The sequence below is a fragment of the Cornus florida genome, unplaced genomic scaffold, assembly GCF_030987335.1.
Source record: "Cornus florida cultivar Cherokee Brave unplaced genomic scaffold, ASM3098733v1 CherokeeBrave_3.0.0_Hap2_Chr03, whole genome shotgun sequence".
In the NCBI taxonomy this organism is placed as follows: domain Eukaryota; kingdom Viridiplantae; phylum Streptophyta; class Magnoliopsida; order Cornales; family Cornaceae; genus Cornus; species Cornus florida.
In genome coordinates this window covers 22,965,375-22,989,043 of record NW_026775573.1, presented here as the reverse complement: position 1 = coordinate 22,989,043, position 23,669 = coordinate 22,965,375, and the positions used below count along the sequence as shown (strand labels likewise).

Below are 23,669 nucleotides of genomic sequence, written 5' to 3'. Positions count from 1 at the left end.
TTTATACTAAACAAAAAGAAAAAATTATATATATATATATTCACAAATATAGACAACAGAAATAAAATTATTAAAAAATTCTGACTACTGTAAGGAGACTGAGTTGAGAAATGAAGATATAGTAGAGGAAAAACCCTAGGCAGTGTTACACTTCAACTTCACCTCACAATAATAGCAGCTTAAAAAAGAGTTGTGTGATCCCAGCAGTCTGGCATTCGCTTTGGTGGACCGAATTATAGTGGGAAAAAGCAAGCACAGCGAAACAATAGCTCTGCAGTACATGGTAGCTATACATTTCAACTTCACCTACTAACAGCCGTTTTATGGCCATTCTTTAATGTTACCAGAATTGCAGCGTCCAATATCCACTTCGAGGACTACCCATGAAATTGCCACTTGAAAATACTGTTTACTACTGCCGACAATAAAATGGCATTATCTTTGACAACTTATAATTACTTTTATTGGATCACCTGCATGTATTCAAACAATTCTCAAGTGAAAATGGTGATGTGTTAATTTTATTAACAATCACTAAGTCATAGCAAAATAAAAGGCTCTTCTCATCCTCACATTTTCCTTTTTCTTTCTTTGTCCGTTATACTTTTCTACCCTATTTCCTGCCCCATAGAATCAACCTTGGGGATGAACTGTTGCTAAAAGCAACGATTCCAATCGTGATGATATGGCATAAAACAAATTAGTATAATGATGTCAAATAATAAATAATAAAAAAAAAGGGCCTCATTTAACAAGTAATAGCAAGTCAGTACTTACCTCGTCTTGGCTTTGGTTAACGTGTCCAGACATTTCAAAAGAAAGGCATTTCTCATTCTGTTTCCCTCTCCTCCTCACTAGCACCACCAATGGATTGATCCTCAACAAGTGTTTCTGCAGGATCTTCATCAATGGTTTCATTTTGATCATCTACATATGCTTGGGAGCTCACCGCATTACCCATTAAGTCTTTATGCTTAAGATTGCCTGCCAAACCAAGAGATGCAGGTTATATTAGTTAAGGTTAGAACTTAGATGTCATTTAGATTTATGGTGGCATTCAATCATAAAACACCAATCAAAAACTAGGAAAAAAAGCTGAACTTGTTTCCAAAGTCGAGATTCAAAGAACATCAACAATCACGAATATTAGAACACTTGGGAAAAAAATTATGCAATGCATCATGAAAATTAAAATGGGTCTGAAGTTGAGGAATTATGCATGTTAGGTAAAACTGTACAGTTTTGGAATACACAGAATAATAGGAAGTTCTGTAAATAGAAAAGGAACTAACAGCATTGAGCAGAATATTATGAATAATTCACAAATAGTGAATCAATACATAATTGAGTAAAGTTCAGGGCTTCAAGATATCATGACAGAATTTTCTCACCAAAAAAATACTATATGATACATATATTACATACCCATCCAAAAAGTGCTTCCATTTGGTGCAGTGTGGAGGAGAGCCTTCACACGGAATAGGAAGCGTTCCATAGATCTCTTTGTAGCAGGAATTTTGCAGGTTATAGCAGTTTGTTTTAATCCCTTCATATATATAAAATAAATAAAATTGCAACAATAGGAAAATCCCGGCAATATCAGTGTGAATAAGCAAAACATTTAGTCTAAAATTTGAACAGCAGAACTGACCTTAGCTTCAGCGCAAAGAGTCTGGATTGTTCTTGTCGCCTTTTGAAGCTCTTTCACCTTTATTCAATTTATAGAGACCCATAAGTTGGATGCAGCTCAAATTCCAAGTAGCGCATACTGCCGACTATAGCAGAAGAAATTTATCTGATCTTACCAGTTGAACTATGAGCTCATTGTGCAACAGAAATTGGGTCTGCAGGAAATCAAAAACTGAGGAACTTTTCAACGTTAGTCCCCTGACCATATATATCTTAGATAATAAAGCAGACCAAAATGTTAACCAAATACCTTTGAGGAAGGAATCCATAAACTTCCCGCCATACTTGATAGCCATGCTATGCACACTTACCTGAATCATAGTATCATACAACTTATCAACAGTTTTGTCTTCCTTATTATTTGAGCAATAAAAGAAAATAAAAAATAAAAAAACGAATGGGAAAACAAAGAAGTATGCACTTTTGGTTAGTTAACCACCTTGTCGTGAGTCCTGCACATGATAACTAATGATACAACCACATTCACAGATTGCTTCAGTTTGTTAAGAAGTTTTTCTACAGTTTCAAGTTGAAATTCAGCTCTGGATTTCTCTAAGAGCACAACTTCCTTAACCTAAATAGATAACATGAACAAACAAGAACTCCCAAATTTTAGCCTGATGATATTCACTATATAATGTATACTCTTCCAGGAACTGAATCTACAACTCACCAACTTGTTAAGAATAGCGAGGTTCTCTTCATGCTGCACAATAAATAACATTTTAGAATTGTCTCAAAAAATAATTATAGCTTATAATGCAAAATTGGACAACAGGAGGCGCCTTACCAGTACCCGGTACCATACAACAAATGTTGCAGAAGACAGAGTTGGGAAACCATGGCAATCATCTTCTGCTATTGATTTGCGTGATGGAACCTAATACAAAACTAAAACTTGTAAAGTATTTGACATTTTGTTGGGCAACTATTAAATTGGTCGAGCTGATTCAATTTTATATTTGGACAACAATTTCTGTGATCCCAAATGGTGGCTTGGGGTTGGGATGCAACCATAATATAGAAGTTAAATTTGAATTACTTTGATTAATTTAAATCCTAACAAACCTTATTGGAAAACATGTACACACCTGAGGTAAGATAGAACAGGCAAACTCATCCAGTAAATCAAAAGTAGATCCACTATTTCGTAAGTACATATGCAGGATTTTCTGAACAATTTCCCCCTGCAACAATTAGAATAAAAAATCACAGATATAAGAATAATTTACCACAAGAAATTGCTAAATTTACATCCACAATTGAAGCTGGAAATAGATTTTGTAAGAACATGGACACAGGCTAACTTTGTTCTTCCCACTTTTCTCAAGATTGTCATTATCCCAATTATGCCTTAATAGTTTCTGAGCAGAAGTCCCCACTCTGCTGTGCAAGGTAGGAAGGAGTTCCCGAACAAATCCTATGTGAATACCTTTACCATTTCCCTCCACCAACTTATCAAGAAGTTTACGCACAGAGGTAACCACTGATTCTAAAGTAAGTAGTACTTCCGAAGCCAGTGTAAATGAGAAAGTAATTGCTGCAGTAAAGAGGGACACAAATGCAATTAGAAACCAATGAATCTGCCAACTAGCACCAAAGAGATTTACTACGAAAAAAGAATAAAGAGTAATTTACCTACGTCCAAAATCCCTTCCAGGAAAGAATAAGCACCACAGTATAAATAATCTATATTTCCAGGTGAAGGAATTGTTTGCATGCCTGCAAAAATGCAATCCGGAACTTTGATAGGCTGGAAGGCCTCAAGAAGATCTGAGAGGACCGAATTTTCCATCTGAATATCAGGAAAGTTTAGCATCTGCGTTCATGAAACAGACTAAAGAAGTTATTTTCAATTAAATATGAAAGCTAAAGGTTCTGTTTGAATAAAATCATACATGTAAGAGTTTTTTCATCTGGGGAGACAGACAGACAGACAGACAGACAGAGAGCTTTACCTTGCCAAAGCAATAAAGTGTTTCTTTAAGGACTGAACTGGACACTGATGATTTAGAAACAACTAGGTTGGTTAAGTCTGGGTTCCCAGCCATAGCAGACTGCAGTTTCCAATGTTCTTGACACGATTCAGCACCTACAAGTAGTTGATATAAGACATCTACAACTATGAAGCACTATCGCAAAGTTTATCCACCCAAATTATACGCTTTCACTGTACCTTCCTTAAGGATACAGATTGCACAATTGAGATTTTTTTTGAGGCTTGGAAACAGTGGTTGAATTGCCCTTAAGAATTCATTTGATGTCATCCTGCTGAAACCAGGCGGAGTGCTTAGGCATCGGCCTGAAAATTGTTTGCTTGGAGGACTAAAGCAATCCAGCTTGTAATGAAGATCACGTAGGAGGTACAAGTGAAGGGGTAGCTAAAACAAGAAACAAAAATTGATCAAACCAAATATACATTGCTTATTCTCAAATTTGGACTCATCAACTGCCACATTTAGAAAGAAAGAAAAAAAAATGTGTTTCTTTGCAAAGTTAAATTCATCAGGTACAATATGCAAGAAGTAAAAATTATACCTCAGCTGCAGGATCTGGGCAACAAGAATCTTGATTCTGCATGTGAAGAAGAGATACATTAGACGACTTTTAACTCTGATCAAATTAATCAACTTTAGCACAAACAAATAAATAAATAAAGGAAAACAAAATCAATATAATGCAGTTTCCAGAAACTTGGTGAAGGGATGAATCTGTTATTGTCGTGTTTAATCTAGGATGCCATTCTGTTGTCAACTACAACTGCTTAACTATCCCCCCGGACACTACATTCATGCTGCTGCTCTAATTACAAGTTTGTGTGCGTCGCTACCCCAGCAAAAAAAGATCTGAAATATTTGATTTGATAGAGATTTTGAGAATAAGGGCAGAGCATGGTATGAAATATCGACTGTTCAGTAACATATTAGCAGTTATTTAGTGGATTGTCAAAGTTTTGATCCGGTTACACCCCCAATGAAAACCATGATCTCCATATCCTTGCCTTGATATCAAACGGGTGTTGTCGGTTCCTAGTCCAACAATCCTAAGTTAGACCACGGCCACGTGGCATTGACTAAGCCAGCTCATTAACAACTAGTCAACAAGGATACTGGTGATTTCACCGGACCCGCCATGGGACCTAAGACTGAGGAATAAGCTTGGCCACACCTATAGGTGTGCCCGAGGCTGTCCTCAAGGGGAGTCCAATACACTCAACTACTCTAATCTATCTTCTTATGAGTGCAACGGGTGCAACCACAACGAAGGATGAAGCTCCATATGAGGATCCTCTGGGCCCTCCTTTCATGAATCCTTCTCTCTGTTGATAAGCCCCCATGTTGGCCAAATGAATATGAGGACTTCCTCTTTAAGGATAAGCCCCAAGGAAGTAAATAAATCTAGAGAGGAAGAACTAAAAGCCCCCAAGGAGTACCTCCCTTTGAATAAACCTCTAGGAAGAAATGTTGACGTGCGGGGGCAAAGCCTCGGGGTAGCATTCTCATAATAGGACCCCGATGTAGGTCTGGTGGCTAAGGTCCAAGGATAATTGAAGAGCTGCTACCACGGAGCACGGGCTGTTGGCATTCTTCAGCCTGTCACAAAAGAAGAGAGGTAATTTCCCAAAAAGGAAGGGAGAGAACAATGATCTAGAGGGCCTCGCATTTAATGTATATTCTCCTGGTCACAAGCGCATTATATGCATGTCCCCTCCCCTAAACCTAATGAGCTAGACAGACGGTCTCCACCTCAATCTCCTCCTAGTACCACTAGTTAATAAGTAGCAGGTATCCCTCATGTCCCGCAGACTTTACCCGGTGGCAAAGTATTATAAAAGGAGTGAATAAGTCAATTAAAAAAACTACTACTACCAAGATAGAGAGAAATCCTAAGACTATGTAACTCTACTTAGCCTTCAGGGAGAGTACAAGAAATTGCCCCTTTCTCTGTGTCTTTGAGCACCCTCAAGTACCTTTTGTGACAGCTTGGATCTCCACTTAGGCTACTACCTACTTGTGGTCTCATCATAGTTAAAAGTGATTCCTCGTCTCTAGAAATTGATAGTCACCAATGTACAAGGGAGAAATAAGATTCAAATGGATATCATCCATTCTGTAACAGTGACAGAGCATAACGGATGTTGAGTTTCATTACTGTTCTGTAACAGTGACGAAGCATAATGTAATTGTAATTCCATTGGATGCGCAACAGCATGCTCATACAGTAAAGGATTGATTGTTTATACTGTAGACTAGCCATAGATACCTTTGAAAATGTCAAAATAGTAAAGCAGTCAACCAGAAGAGGCCTGAATTTGTATCTTTGTGCTTCTAAAACCTTAGCAGCTGAAGAAGCCTCCACATTCAGAGGCCCAATAGATTCATTAACACAATTCCCTGCTGATTCGGATGCGCTACCCTTAGAGGACAAGACAGCTATATCTTCATTTGGCACTCCCTGGCTTGTTATGGCACCCGCTTTCCTCAAAACATCCAGAATTGTTGGCTGCCTGAGTTTTCCGTCAACATCTGAACTTGTTGATGCCTTTGAGGTCTTTCTATTTTTCATCTTGTTCTGGGAGGAGCTCTCATTTCGTTTCATATGCTTGCCTTTTTTTTCAACATTCCCCATATATTTAGGATGGCTTAAGAATGAAGATGTAGGATGCTCAACATGGGGGTAGAGCTCAGGTAGAGACAGAGGATACAATTTAAGAGAACTGTTCAGCAAGTTTTCCAGAAACCTGCAATGTTAAATTATTCGCATCAGCACATATATGAAGAAGTCTTGAGATGTTTATGCTTTATAAAGTTAAAATCATATGCCAACTCAGAGATTCAAAGTAATCTACAATGAAAATTGAGTAACAGTTGTGTAAGGTTGATAAAGAAGAAGACAGAGAGAGAGAGAGAGAGAGGATTAGAAGCCTGCATAAACATAAAAAATACATCAACTCTCCAACTCCAGCAATCCAGTTATCTTTAATTTTCTAGTCCTAGGTTGTCCGAGTTTAAGGAGAGAAACCTAGTCATGATTCTTAGAAGGTACAACAATTTTGTTCATCTTAGAGATGTTTAAATATTTTTAAACATGACATCAAATTCCATTACTTGTTTGGACAACAAGAAGCTCCAACAAAAATATGTTTTAGAATGTGCAGCATCAGCACAATTAAATGAGGTGGTGCAATGACAAACACCACAAACCAAGAATCGCAACAGTAAAGTAAACGTGCCGCACACAGAGAACAGAAAATTTACGTGGTTTGGCAAAGCCTACGTCCACGATGAAAATCCGGCGAAAGATTTCACTATGCGAAAAAAACATGAGATTACAAGTTTCAACCCCCAAACCCTAGCTCTCTCTCTCTCTCTCACACACACTCTTTCCTGATATTATCAACATTACAGTTGGCCCTCTAGAAGTGTTCTCAATGCCCTTTTCCATAGTTCTTTCAGCTGGTTTCTTTAAGGAAGAGAGAGAGTTTTAAACCAAGAACCTATACCCAAAACCGTTGACAAAGATATTACTAGTTACTGACAGCATAGATGTAAACTACATTAAAACTCTTGTAAGCTAGAAACTTAAGCATATCATGTCATATTGTAGCCTTCCATGTAGAGACTAAAGTTTCTTCATGGTGATGGATTTTTTTTTTCCGGGTGGGGGTGAGGAGGAGGAGACACGGGAGTAGAGAAATACATCTTTAAATGAAGGAGTTACTAAAAGTAGGATGTCAACTTATGATCATATTAGTTAAAATGCCCAAAAAAATAAAATTAAAATGCTTTAATTCATGAGAAAAGTTAGGCATTGCACCAACTAAAGATAAGAAAATTTTCTCAGGTAGTTGTGTCATACAAAACAAATATATATATATATGACAACACCAACAAAAGTAATCTGATTTAAGGCGCAGGCACTAAAATATAAACAAGAATGTCAAAAATACATCTTCAAATAATAAAAGTACAATGTCAATTTATGATGATATAAGTTGAAATGCAATAAAATAAAATAACATAAAATGCATTCATTCATGAGAAAAGTTGGGCATTTGCACCAACTAAAGATAAGACAAAGTTTGCTCAGGTAGTTTTTTCATATGAAACAATGATAATGACAACAACAAAAATAATCTGATTTAAGGCATATGCACTAAAGTAAAACAGGAATATGCACTAAAGAATGTGTAGTTGAACCAAAGTTTAAGGCATATGCACTAAAGAAAGTGTAGTTGACCCAAAGTTTTGGGACCAGGATTTCAAGAATTGATTTGAGTTATGTACAATAGGGAAAAGAAAGGAAAAAGAAAAATATAGGGTTTTCAACTATGTTATTCATTTATAACTGCAACACATTTAAACCATAAATGGTCCAAATGTGTAAAAGGAGGCAAGTGGCTCAAATATATTATTTATCACAAGGCTATGTAGATTATAGATTCTGACTACGGACTGAATGAATTTATCCCTAAATTTATACAGGGATTGGACATGTCCCATGCAATGACCTCTACTTTCAATATTTTTATAAGAAATTTTCTTTGATTCAAAAATTTTACTAGGTGACGTGACTAATTAACCATCCATGAGCCAGACAGCCATAATAAAGGATTCAAAGTGATAATTTGCACAGAGAAGAAGGAAAGATATACCAATATGTACTCGATTATTCAGTCATGCTTATGAAAATACAGTATACAAAGAATATATAATGCCCTAAAGAATTGACTAGTAAAAAGAAAAGACAATACTACCCTCAAAAGGAAAATAATTCCTAACACAAATCTTGGCTAAGGAAAGCATTTTTTTGTTTTGCAATACCTTCCAGAAACCAAAGTAGGACTCATCAAGTTTTAGTTCAGGACTTTGATTGGCAGTTTGATCACTTTGATGCCAATGAACACCTCATTACATTTTATAGCAGGAGTGGGTGAGAAATACCCACATGCAAACACCCACACATGTCAAAATGCATATACGTGAGACATACATAATCTGTATAAGTAACAGCCAACATCAAGATTTTGCAATAAAACAATATATTTTATGAGAAAATGTTTAAAAAGATGTCTATAATAAAAAATATTCATTTAAAAATATGTAATTTATGTATGTATAATATTCAGGTGATGTCCCTTCTTCAATAGGCAATTTGAGAAGAAAGCATCTTAGAAGTAATTATTTATCTTATTAGAACCTTCTATAGATAAATTTGCAGTTGGAGTGCCTTTTTTATATTATTAAATGTGTTAAGGATACAATAACATAAGTTTCTTAATTATGAATGAATATCAATCAATATAAAATTAAAATAAAACAAGGAAGAAAAAAGAAGAGAGCAGAGGTGAACATGGTTGACAACCATATAAGAGGACTGCCATAGTATAAACCAAAGTGAATATAACAGAGGAGCCAACATCTAGATATTGTTGAACAATCTCTTTGTGGATCCATCCACTTAATTTGAGTTCTTTACATTTTAGATGACAGATAATGTGTATAGAACTGGCAGGGAGCCTCTCTCCAAACTCTGGCAGTTTTTGGATGTCTATTGTTCAAGGGTATTTTTGGACAACTAAAAGATATTACATAAAATATCCCAAAGTATTGCCAGAGCATTGGCACATTTCCTTTCTTGCACCCTAGGCAATGAATTTTGAGATAATATTTGAAGATGTGTCAAATGATTTTAGTGAGTGAGTTTTCACTTTAGTCGTAGATCTAATATCAACTATGTGAGCGAGTAGCAATTTCAGAAGAATAATCAGGATGAGACACATTATAATGGATATAATATTAAGTCTCAGGACATAGAAATGTCAGTATATCCCCAAAAATGACAAGCCATATGCAAAAATTATGCACTTATGTTTTTGTTATCATCCACTACCCCAAAATTGTTAGACAAATTATTATCCCCAAAGGATGGTACATGTTGATTGTTGAAATTTTGATGAGTTAATTTACGCATAACTAATTGGAAAAGAAAAATAGAAAAGGAAAAGAAAAGTAAAATGAAGGAAGAAATATCATTAAAACATACACAAGGTTTCTCAAACGCTTCAAAAGCTTGGTAATAATTTCCTCCTTTGTTGCTTGACTTGTACAGTCAAATCTTCCAGCAACTTGTGTACAGAATGCATTAAGCTACAAACAGCATCAATAATGTTAGATATCATACAGGACATCTGATTATAACACACCTCAGCCATGTGGGTGACAACATCGAGCATCAATGTTTACCAGCTCTCGTAGCCAATTTGCTGCATAATAGAGAGAGAGACAAACAATTTGCTTCTGCTTCCCAGTTAAAGGCTGCCAGACCAGCTCAGAGAATATCTGACATTTAACAAGCCAAAGACGTGTTAGCGCATATGGTATGTTTTTGACATGCCATGTCAAAAGAAGAAAATCCAAATCACATAAGCATGTTAATGTCATCAAATCATGGCAAACTTGTAAATGTCGAAGCAACCATGTAAAGTGGAGCTGGGGCCAACTAACCCCCCTTCTCCTTCCCTTAAAAAAAATAAGCAAAAAAGGAAGGAAAAAAAAAAAAGAGACAATTTTCAAACAGAAGTTACCATATCACTAGGGTACTATTTACTTCAAAGGGGGATTAGTTCTGTCCTTCCAACACATATATATGTATATATATTTGCAATTTCATCCTTTCTACATGAACAGGGATCAAACTGAGACCATAAATCACTAAATGCTAACTAACAAAAGAAATTTTCTCAGTGGTGGTTCAAGTAACTTGTTTAGGTCCAAAAAATTTCAACAAAGACAAAATACCTAAAAGTTCAGGAACTTGTGGGAGGAAATTTGATTTTTAAAATGAAGGGTGAAAACAGTAAGATGTTCCAATTCAGTACGTAATACTAAATGGATTACGGTGTTGTTTGATAAAATTGAAAATTTTAAGAGTTGAATTTTAAGTGCTAGCTATCAATTAAGAATTGTTTTGATACTTCATTGAATTTCAAGTGTTCAATGGTAAGTGAAGTCCATCACTTACAATTTTACCCTATTTTAAGTGGCACTTATTCTTTTAAGTGGTATCCACATTGCGTTATCAAACACACTTTAATTAAATAATACTAAATATATTCATAATTAAATACTAAATTGGGTTATCAAACAATACCTAAGTGTTTATCCAATTAAGCATTTGATATCTCAGTTTGGATATCACTTAAAATAATTGCAGTTAAAATGGGGTAAAATACTAAGTGATGGTGACTTTTAACACTTAAAATCCAAAACCTACCAAAGAACTCAATTTACAGTTAGTACTTAAAAGCTTCAGCATTTAAAATTCAGTTGTTATAATTGTTGGTACTTAATTTTCAATTTTATCAAATAGCACTCAAGTGACATTCTTATAGGAATGAAGTTGCATTGGGAGACAAGGTATGCAGTTATGTTGCAAGGAATTATTCCCATGTTAAAACCCCAATATCACAGTATGCCACTAATGTTGCAGCCTTGGGCGCTTTGCATGGCGACATGGCCCCCAAGAGAACAATCACGTAGAGGGTCAGTGTCACCTCGGGGCCCTGAAATTGTCGTGGCATAATTGTGGTCCGGCTTAAAGAGCACAAGGGATGCTCATCTTTGGAGTGCGCAATAGACGACAACCGCAGATCGTAATGACAAAGGGATCGCCCCAAGGACAACCTCCATATATGAACTTTAGGCCAGGGTGTTTTAATGTGCACACAACATCATAACCATTGCAACCATGTTGTAGGACACGGTAGTCCTACAACATGGTCCCTCATGAGAAATTTTGTCTTTTGAGGCATGGTAGCTTAGATAAAGGGCTAGTTGAGGTGAGGCTAGTAAAAGAGTAGATGTGTTGCTCTAGAGCTCAACCTATGCCTCAACCAGAAAGTCAAAAAAGGAGAATTGTGGAGGCTTAGCATGCCTGACAAATATTCCAGCTACTGGTACATGCAGAGACAGTAATAAACATGGTGATGCATCAACAGAAATGACAATTTGGTAAGGCGGAAGGCTGCTACAATCCATATGATGCCTCTGCCCTCTTTCCAACATTCTGTTTTAATCTTTTCCAATTTGTCTTTTTCCCATTATTCCCAACCACTGTGAACAAGAATCACCTCTCCATGATTACCAATATATCTTTAAAATACCCAGTCTTACAAAACCATTGCTTTTACCAGTTTGACACGATGTCACTGCTTGATGAATAAAGAGCTTACAAAAGGAATTTTTAAACTGAGATATCAACAAAAAATAAAATAAAATAAAATGCCTTCACTTCAACATGCTACATTTCATCAGATTTCATTATTTTAAGTGAGATTAAAATATAATGAATTTGAAAACTTGAATCTAGAAATCGAATTTGCATATCAGAATATCAGATGGAATAAACCAAAACCACAAAAGGAAAGAAAAAAGTAAAGAGGAAGAACGAAGGATTTTCCAATTTATACTAGAAAAACCAATGTTCTAAAATTTGGAAGTTGGTTACCAACCAGGTTGGTTATCAATAATGAATAATCTACAAGGAAAATGAATTTTTTAAAAAGCTTTATATGCTTCTCTGGATGGCATGGGATTTCTTTTTGCCCTCTCATTTATGCTGAAGATTGGAAGTTTAGGCTAAGGTTTGAAAATAAAATAATATTTTCTGTTTTAAAAGTGAAGCCAGTATGTACCAATGGGCCCATTAGCCCAATGGTATAACCTCCATACCCTCAAAGAGGAGGGGAGGGATTCGAGCCCCAATATTGGCAGTATGTGTGAGTGCTTACCTGATCAAAAAGGAAAAAGGGGAAGCCAGCATGTAGAAGAAAAAATACCCTACTGTGTATTTAAATATGGTAACATACCAAAAGCAATAAAAAATTAGACCATGTTGCAAGCGATCGTCATAACAACATATCTGGCCCAAGCTGAGGAATTATACATACATACATACATACATATATATATATATATATACATATATATATATATCTTTACAATCAAATTGCAGGGTGCTGGGTTTCAAGGTATAACAGCAAATGATGTTCTTTCTAGCTTTCACAGCCTTAATAAATGTATATTAATTAACTACATCTCTGAACTGATGAAATGTAAATGAAATTGAAGTTTTCGACAATACAGAATGTGAAAGAGTTGAATTGTTTTGCAAATGTTGGTCAAATGTTAACGCACCACTGAACTATGGCACATGAAGGGACAAAGACAAATTTATGAAGTTAACAAGTGCACCCAAAATATTTCACCTTAGAGGAAGGAAGGTGTAAAGGGCAGCCTAGCAGTGCATCAATTCCCCCAAGAGATCCCTGATTTGCCAACCTCTCAATCTGACAAAGAATACATAGCAAAATCCAAAGATTAATGCCATCACTTATATCTTTCCTATGTATAAGGGACCACGCACTTACCACGGATAGTAGAAGAAATTTAGGAGGAAGAATTTGTAAGGATGAAGCAGATCTGCATGAGACAAAGATACAAACTTCAGAAGTCATAGGCACTGACAGAAGACAAAAATATAAAACAATTAGATGAATTGTTTGGTTCAAATAATTAGATGAAGTGTTTGGGAATAAGAAATGAGGCTGTTAATTTCTAGTTTGTGGTGGAGTCCCACCTTCCAAAAACAACTGGAAATTCCCCACAAATCAAAAAACAAAATTCAAGTTAAGAGGAACAGATCTTAAGAGAGAGAGAAGTGTAGGAGAAAGGGGGAAGGGGAGATCACCACTTATAAACTACCATATCAACAAAACCATATCATCTTTCTAACCACCCCTCTTCACCAACACCGCCACCGTTGTCATCACCACTATCATTCCATGGCTTACGCCATTGTATTGGATGTGACTTCAAAATGCAGCCTTAGAAGCGTCTGCTGCAGCATGACAGAAGTTAAAACCACAGCTGTATTTTCTTTTGTCAGCTGGCAAACTTCTATAGACCTCAGGGACACGTGCTTTTACCCAAGTTTTAATTCTCCCATCCACATTCTTTTCTGTTTCCAATTATATTAGTGAATTTCAGTCGTCATACTACAAGATTTATTGTGGGTATTGAAATTGTTTTTTTGCTGCTATCAGCAGTAAATATTACTAAATTTTCAGTGATGATGCAATTTAAATTAAGTACTGAAAAAAACAGAATATATCAAATATTTGAATATGTAAATATTGTTAATTAATAATATAGAGATAATAACATACCAGAAATTTAAAAAGTAATGCGCAAGTTCTTCACACAAGACTAGGTTCATTTAGCATTTTAATAAATTTTAAGTAAACTAAAGTACATACCTACAACTAGTGAAGAGACGACAAAAATGCTGAAGGACAACATACAGCCTAATCAATCAGGAAAATATTTATTCTAAATTGCTATATCAATGTATCAGAACTCAAAAAGAAAAGATCTCGAAGGTAAAAAAACAGAATTTAATGCTATAGTACCTTAAAATATAATATAACTCTTAGCCCAAAGAAGTGGTATGTCTAGCTTAAAAGTTCACTAACAGTCTTAAAATTGACATCAAAATAAATGAAAACAAACTTGAGGAAGTTGGTTTCAAGCTTATAATCCACACCAAGTAATTTGTCACAATATTAATCAATAAGTAAACTAAAAGGTGGCTCACAACCATATAAGCCAATACTCGAAACAATTTCTATCGCATCCACCATTGACATCAATACACTAACTTGGCCACTGCCATCACCACCATGTTACTTCTCTAAACAAATTTTTTGCTACAACCACCTCATTCATCAGTTACAACCTCTAGTCACCACAATCAGCAATGCTATTTTCATTGTCTCTGCCTCCAGCTGTCCATAACTGGCCCCACTAATTTCCCACAAAAGGGTTCAACCCAATTTTGGTCCCGCGGCTCCCGCCATGGCAAGGTCCTAAGAGTAAGGACTAGAGAAGACCTTATGTTTAGTATTTCACAAAGTGGATGCTCTAAGGCTTGAAATCGCACCATTGGCACTTACGTCGCGTCTTATCGTTGAACAACACAACGGCCCTCACTAATTTCTCACAAATTTTAGCAGTTTGTCACCACCCCAATCTCAATGTTTATACGGTTATTTCCGTTACCACCTTGACAATCCTTCTGTTATCACCATATCACATCTATTGAAAAATCAACAGTTTCAACACCAAATCACCACCATTCAAAAGAATACAAGCCAGCACAACCACTGCCTCTAGTAACCCTTCCTTACAGCTATTATACCAAGTATATAATCCTGTGTTCACCAACATAACCATCCACCCCTTCCCCCCTTGGGGAGGGTGAGTAGTTCATCATTGATTTGTGAAAAACAAATTTTTTTTTTTTCCCCAAAATCCTTTTCTTTCACAAAAGGGTTCATCAAGAGAAGGAAAAAGAAGAGAAGTGGAACAATAAGGGAGAAAAAACTATCTCCAGGCCAACCACAACTATCACTCCAAATGTAAGGTCATGCAGAATGATCCATATAGAAGTACATAACTGTACAATATCTAAACACAAGGCATCTATATAAAGCTTACACAAGTCCCATCTATTTCTTTCACCTGCTTTCCCTATACTTCCACTTCAAAAGGAAACTCATGAAAAATGATCATGCCTTTCCTTCCTTTCTTTTCTCTTCATTTCCTTTGATGTGACAAACCATAGAGTGTTTCAGAGTCATTGCTTGGTGATTCGTAAATGCTTGGGTTTTCAAGCATGAGAAAGCAAGTTCGAGTACTGAGAGCAACCACTTTATACAAATAATGCCAATGTTTACGTCTATTCCGTTGTACCCCTCCCAACACTATGAGTAACGGGGATCACACTCGAAATGACCCTTTAATTCCAATTTCTTGACCAAAATCACGAAATCAAAGAGAATAGCCAAAAAAAAAAAAATTCTAGGTAAGTAAGAATAGCCAAAACATTACTGCAATGATAAGGAAACCAATGGCAAAATGTTCACACAAATTGGAGAAATATCACCATCCAAGTTCATCCATAGTTCCCCTACATTGAAAACAATGATAAGAACTTTAGTTGTTTGCAACTTGATTGAAAGCCACATCTAACAAGTAGTAACTTTGAATTGCATCATTAAAACTCACCTTCTAGACCACAATATGAGTCCTTAACAGGCAATTGCCCACCTTCTAGATCAGATAGAAACATTGATTCAAACTCTCCTACGTGTTTGCCAATCCTACAAAACAAACAAGCTTAAGATTACAGGTAAAAGTTTGTTTAGCTTCAATCATATCACTCACCATTCCATGATTGCTGGATGAAGAGTTCTGCATTCCAACATGGCAATTAGTTCATCATAAAATAGGATCAATGGTAATGGCAACTGCTTGCAAGAATCCAGAGATGTTTTCAGGAGTTCCAGAGCCTCCTCATAGTTCGATTTCTTCAGAGAAAATTTCAGGGAACAGTAAAAATGAATCGCAAGAGCATATGAAAAGCATTAGCATATAGGAACAAAATCTAATGGCTTAGCAAGCAGAATCTGACAGACATGAGCTTAAATAATTTGTGCCAACAAAACATGCATCCCTCAGCATTCAACTAGCGTCAATCAGAATGTGGACCTTTTGCAATACACATATGGCAGATAATTTTTAAAACAGTCTACATAAGTGCATTATAATTTGAAACATTTTAGGAGCGTTAAAAGACAGCATAGAAAACTTCTATGCAGTAATTAACGGTTCTGAATGTGCCACATATTAATTAGCTTTCTAAACTTCTTGGAGAACATATTTTATCCTCAACACTCTTCAAGCCCAGCAACAACATGATTACTATAAAATTAGGCAAATCTGGAATATAAAAGGTGAGTCAGGGAGTTAACATACTCTACTATAGTACCATATGTAAAATATAGAACACAAATGGGTAAATTATCATGCCGAACCAGGGCAGTGAAGAAACGATATAGGGAAGCATGCATGCTTGCAGGATTGTACCTGTCTTTTTCTTATTTCCTCATCTTTAGCATTCTCAGATTTAACAGTTCCAATTATGCTTGAGTATTATCTGCTTCTACCATTAAGAACCTTCTTCGTAATCAATTTTAACATTGAAAAGCTTGCCTTGAGTACTTTTCTGGAGCATTGACAAAGAATCTTACTATCTCTTTCAAATTGTTCTGTTCTTGCAGGATATTGTTTTGGTTCCACAAATTGAATCTCTAATGAGTCTGTTCTCTCTCTTCTACTTACAAAAATATATGATATCCTTCTCTTCCTCTTTACCAGATTAAACACTACAAGTTGACTTGTATGCACGCTTTCCAAGGGATTAAATTTTCTCCTCTCTGTTTTTTTTTTTTTTTCACACTACAAACTGCTATGACCATTTCAAACTGATTTGAAGTTCTTTTCAAAGAACAACATGATTAGAACACCAAGAGTGATCTGCAGTCATGGAAACAGGTGGCTCAAATTCTCTTCAGTGACAGCACAGGTATGGCCCTCACTCCTCAGTTACCAGGTTTCTTGTATTGCTTGCTATTCTGAAAGCAGTTCACCAGTCTGTGTTATAGACTAAGGCTACAACCCTTTACTAAGAACATCAAATTTTGGATCACCGTTGCATCTTCCAATCTATCATCATATTCTACCAGTTCAACATATATTTACATAAAAAGTTGGGAAAATAGATTTTGAAATTCCAGAGTTATATGTTGTTACCGACTTGAATAAATGGCAAAAGGTAAGATGATTTTACACTAAGATTGAGTTTTGATTGAGTTATTTTAAATAAACAAGTTTGGATTCAATCATTTAAGAACTATAGTGTAGATTTAGATTTAATACTAAGATGTGAATTTCAAAAAATGCACAGATAGAAAATTTTATAGGTAGATCTGAAATAACTGAATGAGTAATTCGAAATCCATCCCAAGAAGGATTTGAACTACAAAGGGATCATAACAACATAAACCTTCCATAACTTTAATCTATCCTTCATCTTAGGTCTCCCAATTCGGATGAGTATCATTTCCATTACTTTTTCTCTCCCCTATCCCGTGATAACATTGTCTCATTCTGAGAAAACAAAAATAAAAATTAATCAACTGACATGGAGTGTTGTGAATCATTGAATCATGCATCAAGAAGTACTTGAGAGAAAAAGTAATGGAGAATATCCTCATCCCTCCCAATTCAACTCTAGCTAATCCTTCTATATATTTGTAAAAATTCCATCATCTTGAAATCACCCATCCAACTGAAAACTAAATTTTTTTGAAGACATGTAGATAATATCCCAAGATGCAGAAGGTGGTGTGAGCATCAGAACATGTGCATAACTTCAAATAACTTTTCTCAGATTCTCAATGGTTACTTTTCACCCACCATAAGGGCACAATGCTTCGAACCAACACCCATCAACACTCCCCCTCCTAACGAGGACGTCTCAACTCTATAATTCTCAAGAAAATATCACTAGCAGCTATTTTTTATAAAAATGTTTATAGTTGCGATTTTACCACTCAAAGATTCAATCATTTTATCTTATCAAGCCTCTTGCAATCATTTGTAAAATTTTAAGCAATAGTTCTTTTTAAGAGAATTTAAAGATGCTCATTTACTTCTCGTTGGCAGTCGTTAAAAGCCTCTTTTTCTCCAGAGATAGAACAATAAAATCTCCAATTACCTAATCAAATCACTGGTCTCATTTAGGCATTCGAATGTTCTCATTAGGAAAGAAAAAGCCGACAGTTGAATACTTGAATATTGGTGGCAAGAAAAGTGAAGTAAATCATATTGGAGCATTTAAGTGTTGTCACTTCTAATTGATTTGACTCTGTTTTATTTAATTTTGACACATTAGGGCAGCAATACTTACTTCATCATTTATTCAATGACGTCAATTGTTCAAATACCTTCATAGAAAAATGTCCTGAGATGGAAGTTAACGAAGTTCTCTCAATTACAAAGGTTAGAAATGGCCATGTCATGTTCAAACCTTCAAACAACTTCAGCGTACCAATTATCATGAAAATCCACGCAAGGCATAAACAAGTATTGACATTTTTTGTAACAAAATTTCATTACACAACTGTTCAAAAGGCCTACTATCTCTCAATCTATCCACGAAGTCCTCCAAAGATTTACAATACCACTCATTAACCCAAAAAATACGGAATTCAAGATGGAATGTTTTAGCACCCAAATAGGAGTCTCCATCACCATCAAAAGACCTCCTATTCCTCTCTTGCTACAAACCCCACCACAATTGACACTTTTTTAAAGGGAATTAATTCATTATGTTGTGTAGCTTCACTAGATAATAAGTTTACAACCTTATTAGCAATTTAGCACCTCCAATTATCTACCTCAATCACTTCAAGAGATCTAGATTACTCTTAAATAGTCATCACAGAAACCTGGAACCTTTTCCCAGATTATCCTGCCTTCATCAAAGGTGTGTGGGAAGATATAGCCCAATTGTGGACATTGCTGATATCTTACCCAAAAACAAAAAAACAAAAAACAAATAAATATATTACATGTCAACCATTCAAATATCAGATATCATTATCCAACAACTGAAATTCAATCACTGAATGAATCATTTTCATACTTATAACATGAATAATGAACATCAACAAAAAAAAATGTCGGTTTTTTTCCCCCCACATTTTTATCATCAGCTCTTAAAATTCTTGTACTGTCTAACTCTAGGCTGAAATCTCATCGCTTATGTAATAGAGTTTACATTTGAAAGCAACATTCCAGGCTCTTCCTTCTATTTCAATATCTCTTCCTTAGGAAGTTCAGCAAGTTTCTTCAGCATTTTCCTAAATTAAGCTTTTCTGAAGTCCCCAAAGTTTTTAACAATTTTTACATATTACATACATGTATACACATGCTTAGAAGTATTCTTGTATTATTAAGGGAGAAATACATAGTTATAGCCTGCTATTAAATTAGAATTCTGCTTAGAACCTTACAAAAATGTAAACATGAAAAGATTTATGGATTCTATGATCTGAATAAGGTCAGCAGAAACTAGATACTTATATTTACCACCAGGTGTCTCCCATCTTGAATAATATAGAAATGAAATGACACAGGACTCTACCTGAGATGACGACGGACAGGCTGTATTGTTCGCATCCCCAAGACAAGAAACCATTTTAAGAGTTCCAATTAAGCCCATCCTCTTGTACTTCAAATCAGGATTGCAGACCTGCCCAGTTGAAAGGGTAGTTCAAGACAGGCAATTACTGTCACAGAAATTATGCAATACAAGCTAACGACAACCAAACATGAAGAAAGGATCATGTTAAAAATTAATAAATATAAGTGAGTTTCAAATCAAACTGCAGTAAGGCTCCAAAGTACAATGAAAAATTCAATTTACCTGCTTCCGGACAATCATCAAAAGTTCATTTGTAATGGAAGATCCAAATGACTCTGTACTAGATCGAGCTGACTGTGCCAGAAGGCTGAAAACTTCATAGACCTGCACCATGAGTAACACCTCTGAAGGAGTAGGTATTTGTGAACTGCTTGAGTTATCCTATACATAATAGTTTAAATCAAGAAAGAGTAGTAACCTTGTGAAGGTTCTCAACATCAAACCCCTCCAAGTAATCCAAGATACCTGAATAGTTCAAAGAGAAATGCCATCATAAAAACTTAAGCCATGCGATGAATTGCTTCTATAAATTAGAAACAGAGATCATACCACTTATATGAGAAGAAAGTGGAATCATCTCCTGTGCATACTTAGAGGCCAACAGAACCAGGGTCTCCAAAGCAGAACTGACTTCGAAACTAACACCAGAACTCACATGAGTGACTAATGCACCTAGAACCTGCATAATAACCACAATTAATTGGGGGTTCTTTGCCTGCAATTATCCCCCTTAAAATCAGATACTATAATCATCTGGTAAAGACATTGTATGGGTAACTTACTTCTTGTCTCGAATAAGTATCACCAAGTTCTTTGAATAGAGATGTATACATGTGAATTCCAAATTCCCTTGCTTTTTGTTCTTTGCATGCCATTAAGTACTCGGTCAACGATAGAAACGAGGGGAAATAATCCTAATTTAGATCAATTAAACAATTAAAAATCAATTGTATTTCATGTTTTGTGAATGTTTAACCATTCCTTTATTGCAGCGAAACATCATAAACACAGTACCTGTACCAATTCCTTATTTCCACATATGCACTGTTCAAATATAATATCCTGAATACAACCATCAATTATTTTCTTCTTGAATATCTTTTCAACACTCTTTTGTAGAGACTCGCCGTTCATGTAAACGAGAATAAGCAGCCATATATCAATCACTTTATGATCGCGACCTTTCTCAAGGCATTTCAATTCTTTCAATATCTCCTGACAAAGCATCTGTAGATAGTAGCATATAAATAAGCATTATAAGCGCATTCAATTTATACACCAAACAACTTCAGACAAGCAATATATATGAGGTACGGTGACTTACATTCTTAAACCGAAGACTAGATCTCAAAGCATCAAGAATTGAAGCCTCTCCATTATCCACAGGCAATTTTCCCTTAAGTTTATTGTGCTGCGTCACACGAATACTTGGTGCACCAATAAATTTTATTTGTTCACGGATTTGTGAGATTATTCTTCGACCATTTGTTGGTGTTGCAGAAAGCAGTAAGAATCTGAGTAGGTATGGCATGTGCTCAGCATCAATTGTTCTAAGGCACGATAAAGCCATCATAATCACCTTCAAAAAAATAATAAATAATTGAAAACTAAAGAAATTTAGTACTACTCTAATAGACTATGAATCAAATATTTGCCACAGATTGTATTATACAAGAGCCGAAAAACCTGCTCGCGCAACTGATCATCCAAGTTGAGGTTGGAGAAAGAGTCAAGGATGGGCACAATAATGGCCGAGTCCTCCTGAAGCATCTGTTCAAGAGAATCAACAATGGGCTTATTGTTCTTATCACCAATTATCTCTGGCAAAGACCCAATAATCTCTTTCTTCAAATGAAGAGGACAAATAGAAAGCACTTGCAACAATTTCTCTGTAAATGCATCAGAATCTACAAGGAAATCAAGCCACCGGAATTGGTTCACAATTAGCCTCGCAACGTCCTCATCAAGGGAGGACGTTGTGAGGTCGAAGTACTCCGGAAGCTTCTCGAGCAACATGATCTGAAGGTCTAGTTGAATCGAATGCACCAGTAAGAGAACTCTAACCAGACTCTCATTCCTCACAGAACCAGAAATTTGGCGATTTGAAGAGATCAACACCCTAAAATTGTAAAAAAGAAAATAGAAAATGTTAGTGAATTATCGAACAACTCTAGATAAATTGATGAGTATGTAATAGAAAAGGTTAGTGAATTATCGAAAAACTTTAGATAAATTGATAAGTTAGTATTTAATGGAAGATGTCAAAACCCTAAAATTGTAAAGAGAAAACAAAAAAGTTTAGTGAATTGTCGAAAAACGTTAGAAAAATTGATACGTTAGCATGTAATGGAAGACATCAAAACCCTAAAATTGTAATGAGAAAACAGAAGGTTAGTGAATTATAGAAATATATATATAGAGAGAGAGAGATAAATTGATAAGTTAGTATGTAATGGAAGAGAAGAGGTGGTGATTGGGGACTGAGTACTGACCGGTGGAGATTATCAGAGGAATTGATGTAAGAGGAGAAGCCTGAGAGGAAGGCAGAGCGGAGAGAGGAGTCGGAGGATAGGATGCGGTGGAGGTGGTGGCGGAGCTTGTGAGTGTCGGAGGGGAGGCAGGGAGGGCCGGCGGAGTTGATCAGAGTGCACCCGGCGTCTGCTAGCACGGACGCCATCTTGTCTACTGGCGTTAGGGTTTCTCGTGCTGATGATGATGCCGACGCGGCGTCGGGTTTTCGGAGTTGATGAGTGGTGTTGTCGCCGTTCTTGGTGGTGGCAGCAGTGGTGGATTTGGGGATTTTGGGTGGTGGTGGTGGTGGCGATGACGGTGGTTGTGGTGGAAAAGGTGGAACAAAGGCTTTGGTGGAAGGTCTTTTTCGGGAGGAGAGTTGGTGGCGGAGGAGAACCATTGTCGGAGCTTATGGCGAGAAATGGTGAGTCGCCGCGCTGCATACACTTCTTTGAGATTTGAGAGAGAGAAAGAGAGGGGGGAGAAAGAAGACGCGCCAAATTTCGTGATCTTTAAATTTTGTATTTTTATTTGATCCCAACTGATACCAAAAGGGCCAAAACCCGGTTGTTTCTGTTTTATATCTCTTAAAAGTAGGGTTGCAACTCCGCGGGTTGAGCTGGCTTGGCACTCATCTCGGGCTAGGCTTATATAAAAAAAATTTAATCCAAGCCCGCCTTAAGCCCAAGCCGAACCCATACATAATTTGTGTGTAAAAAATAAATTAATTAATGTTGCAACATGACTTGAACATGAAAATCTTAAACATAAATTTCAAGCACACTACCAACTTGATTACTGCACTCTTGTTACTTAAACATAATTATGAATATATAATATTTTCGGGCTCGGGTTGGGCTTCGGTTTTCATCCGTATCAACCCAAGCCCAGCCATAATTGAATTTAAGTTCAAAATATATAACCCAAACCCAAACCAAAATTAGAAAAATATTGTCTAAGCCCACAAAATTTTGGGCTCGACTGGGGTAATTTCGGGTTAGGCCTCCCCGAGTTGTAGCCATACTTAAAAGGGATGTTGAGGTTTCGAATTCTCAAGCGAATGTGTAAGTGGTGTGCATTTCTTATTAATGAAAAAAAGAAAAAAGTGGGCAAATCCGTAGCCCCTTTACCATCTCAACTAATTCCAAAAGGGCAAAAAATCAAAACCATACTCTATTTAAGAAATGGGTGGGTTGGTAGCCTATTACCCGCGAGTCGCTATTTTCATTCGAATCACGAGAAGTCGGTTATTGGTGTGCACCCATATATTTATTATATGGGTGATGAGTTGTTCT

At 36.1% G+C, this 23,669-nt stretch overlaps 1 protein-coding gene across 1 annotated transcript; it reads right to left on the bottom strand.

Moving 5' to 3' along the window:
• LOC132299939 (uncharacterized) lies at positions 1-22,856 on the bottom strand. Its single transcript, XM_059796831.1, has 32 exons — positions 22,356-22,856; positions 21,550-21,982; positions 21,188-21,442; positions 20,878-21,090; positions 20,646-20,777; positions 20,413-20,542; positions 20,282-20,328; positions 20,086-20,187; positions 19,804-19,911; positions 15,978-16,120; positions 15,819-15,913; positions 15,642-15,720; positions 13,121-13,172; positions 12,959-13,039; positions 9,936-10,031; positions 9,736-9,839; positions 5,953-6,430; positions 4,228-4,263; positions 3,866-4,070; positions 3,648-3,781; positions 3,328-3,508; positions 2,997-3,229; positions 2,781-2,876; positions 2,480-2,569; positions 2,363-2,395; positions 2,129-2,263; positions 1,940-2,000; positions 1,806-1,861; positions 1,652-1,708; positions 1,426-1,546; positions 778-984; positions 1-473 (listed from the first exon to the last, which is right to left on the bottom strand). Exons 1-31 carry the CDS (start codon positions 22,772-22,774, stop codon positions 830-832), a joined length of 4,560 nt encoding a protein of 1,519 aa, XP_059652814.1. The 5' UTR covers positions 22,775-22,856; the 3' UTR covers positions 1-473; positions 778-829.
• Positions 22,857-23,669: the final 813 nt, after the last annotated feature.

Excerpts from the sequence above, each read along its gene's own strand:
- LOC132299939 (XM_059796831.1), bottom strand. The coding sequence starts at position 22,774 with ATGGTTCTCCTCCGCCACCAACTCTCCTCCCGAAAAAGACCTTCCACC. Across the intron at positions 2,264-2,362 it reads TCGCTATTCTTAACAAGTTG|GTTAAGGAAGTTGTGCTCTT; the intron begins GTGAGTTGTAGA and ends TTATCTATTTAG. Across the intron at positions 985-1,425 it reads TGGAAGCACTTTTTGGATGG|GCAATCTTAAGCATAAAGAC; the intron begins GTATGTAATATA and ends TTGGTTTGGCAG.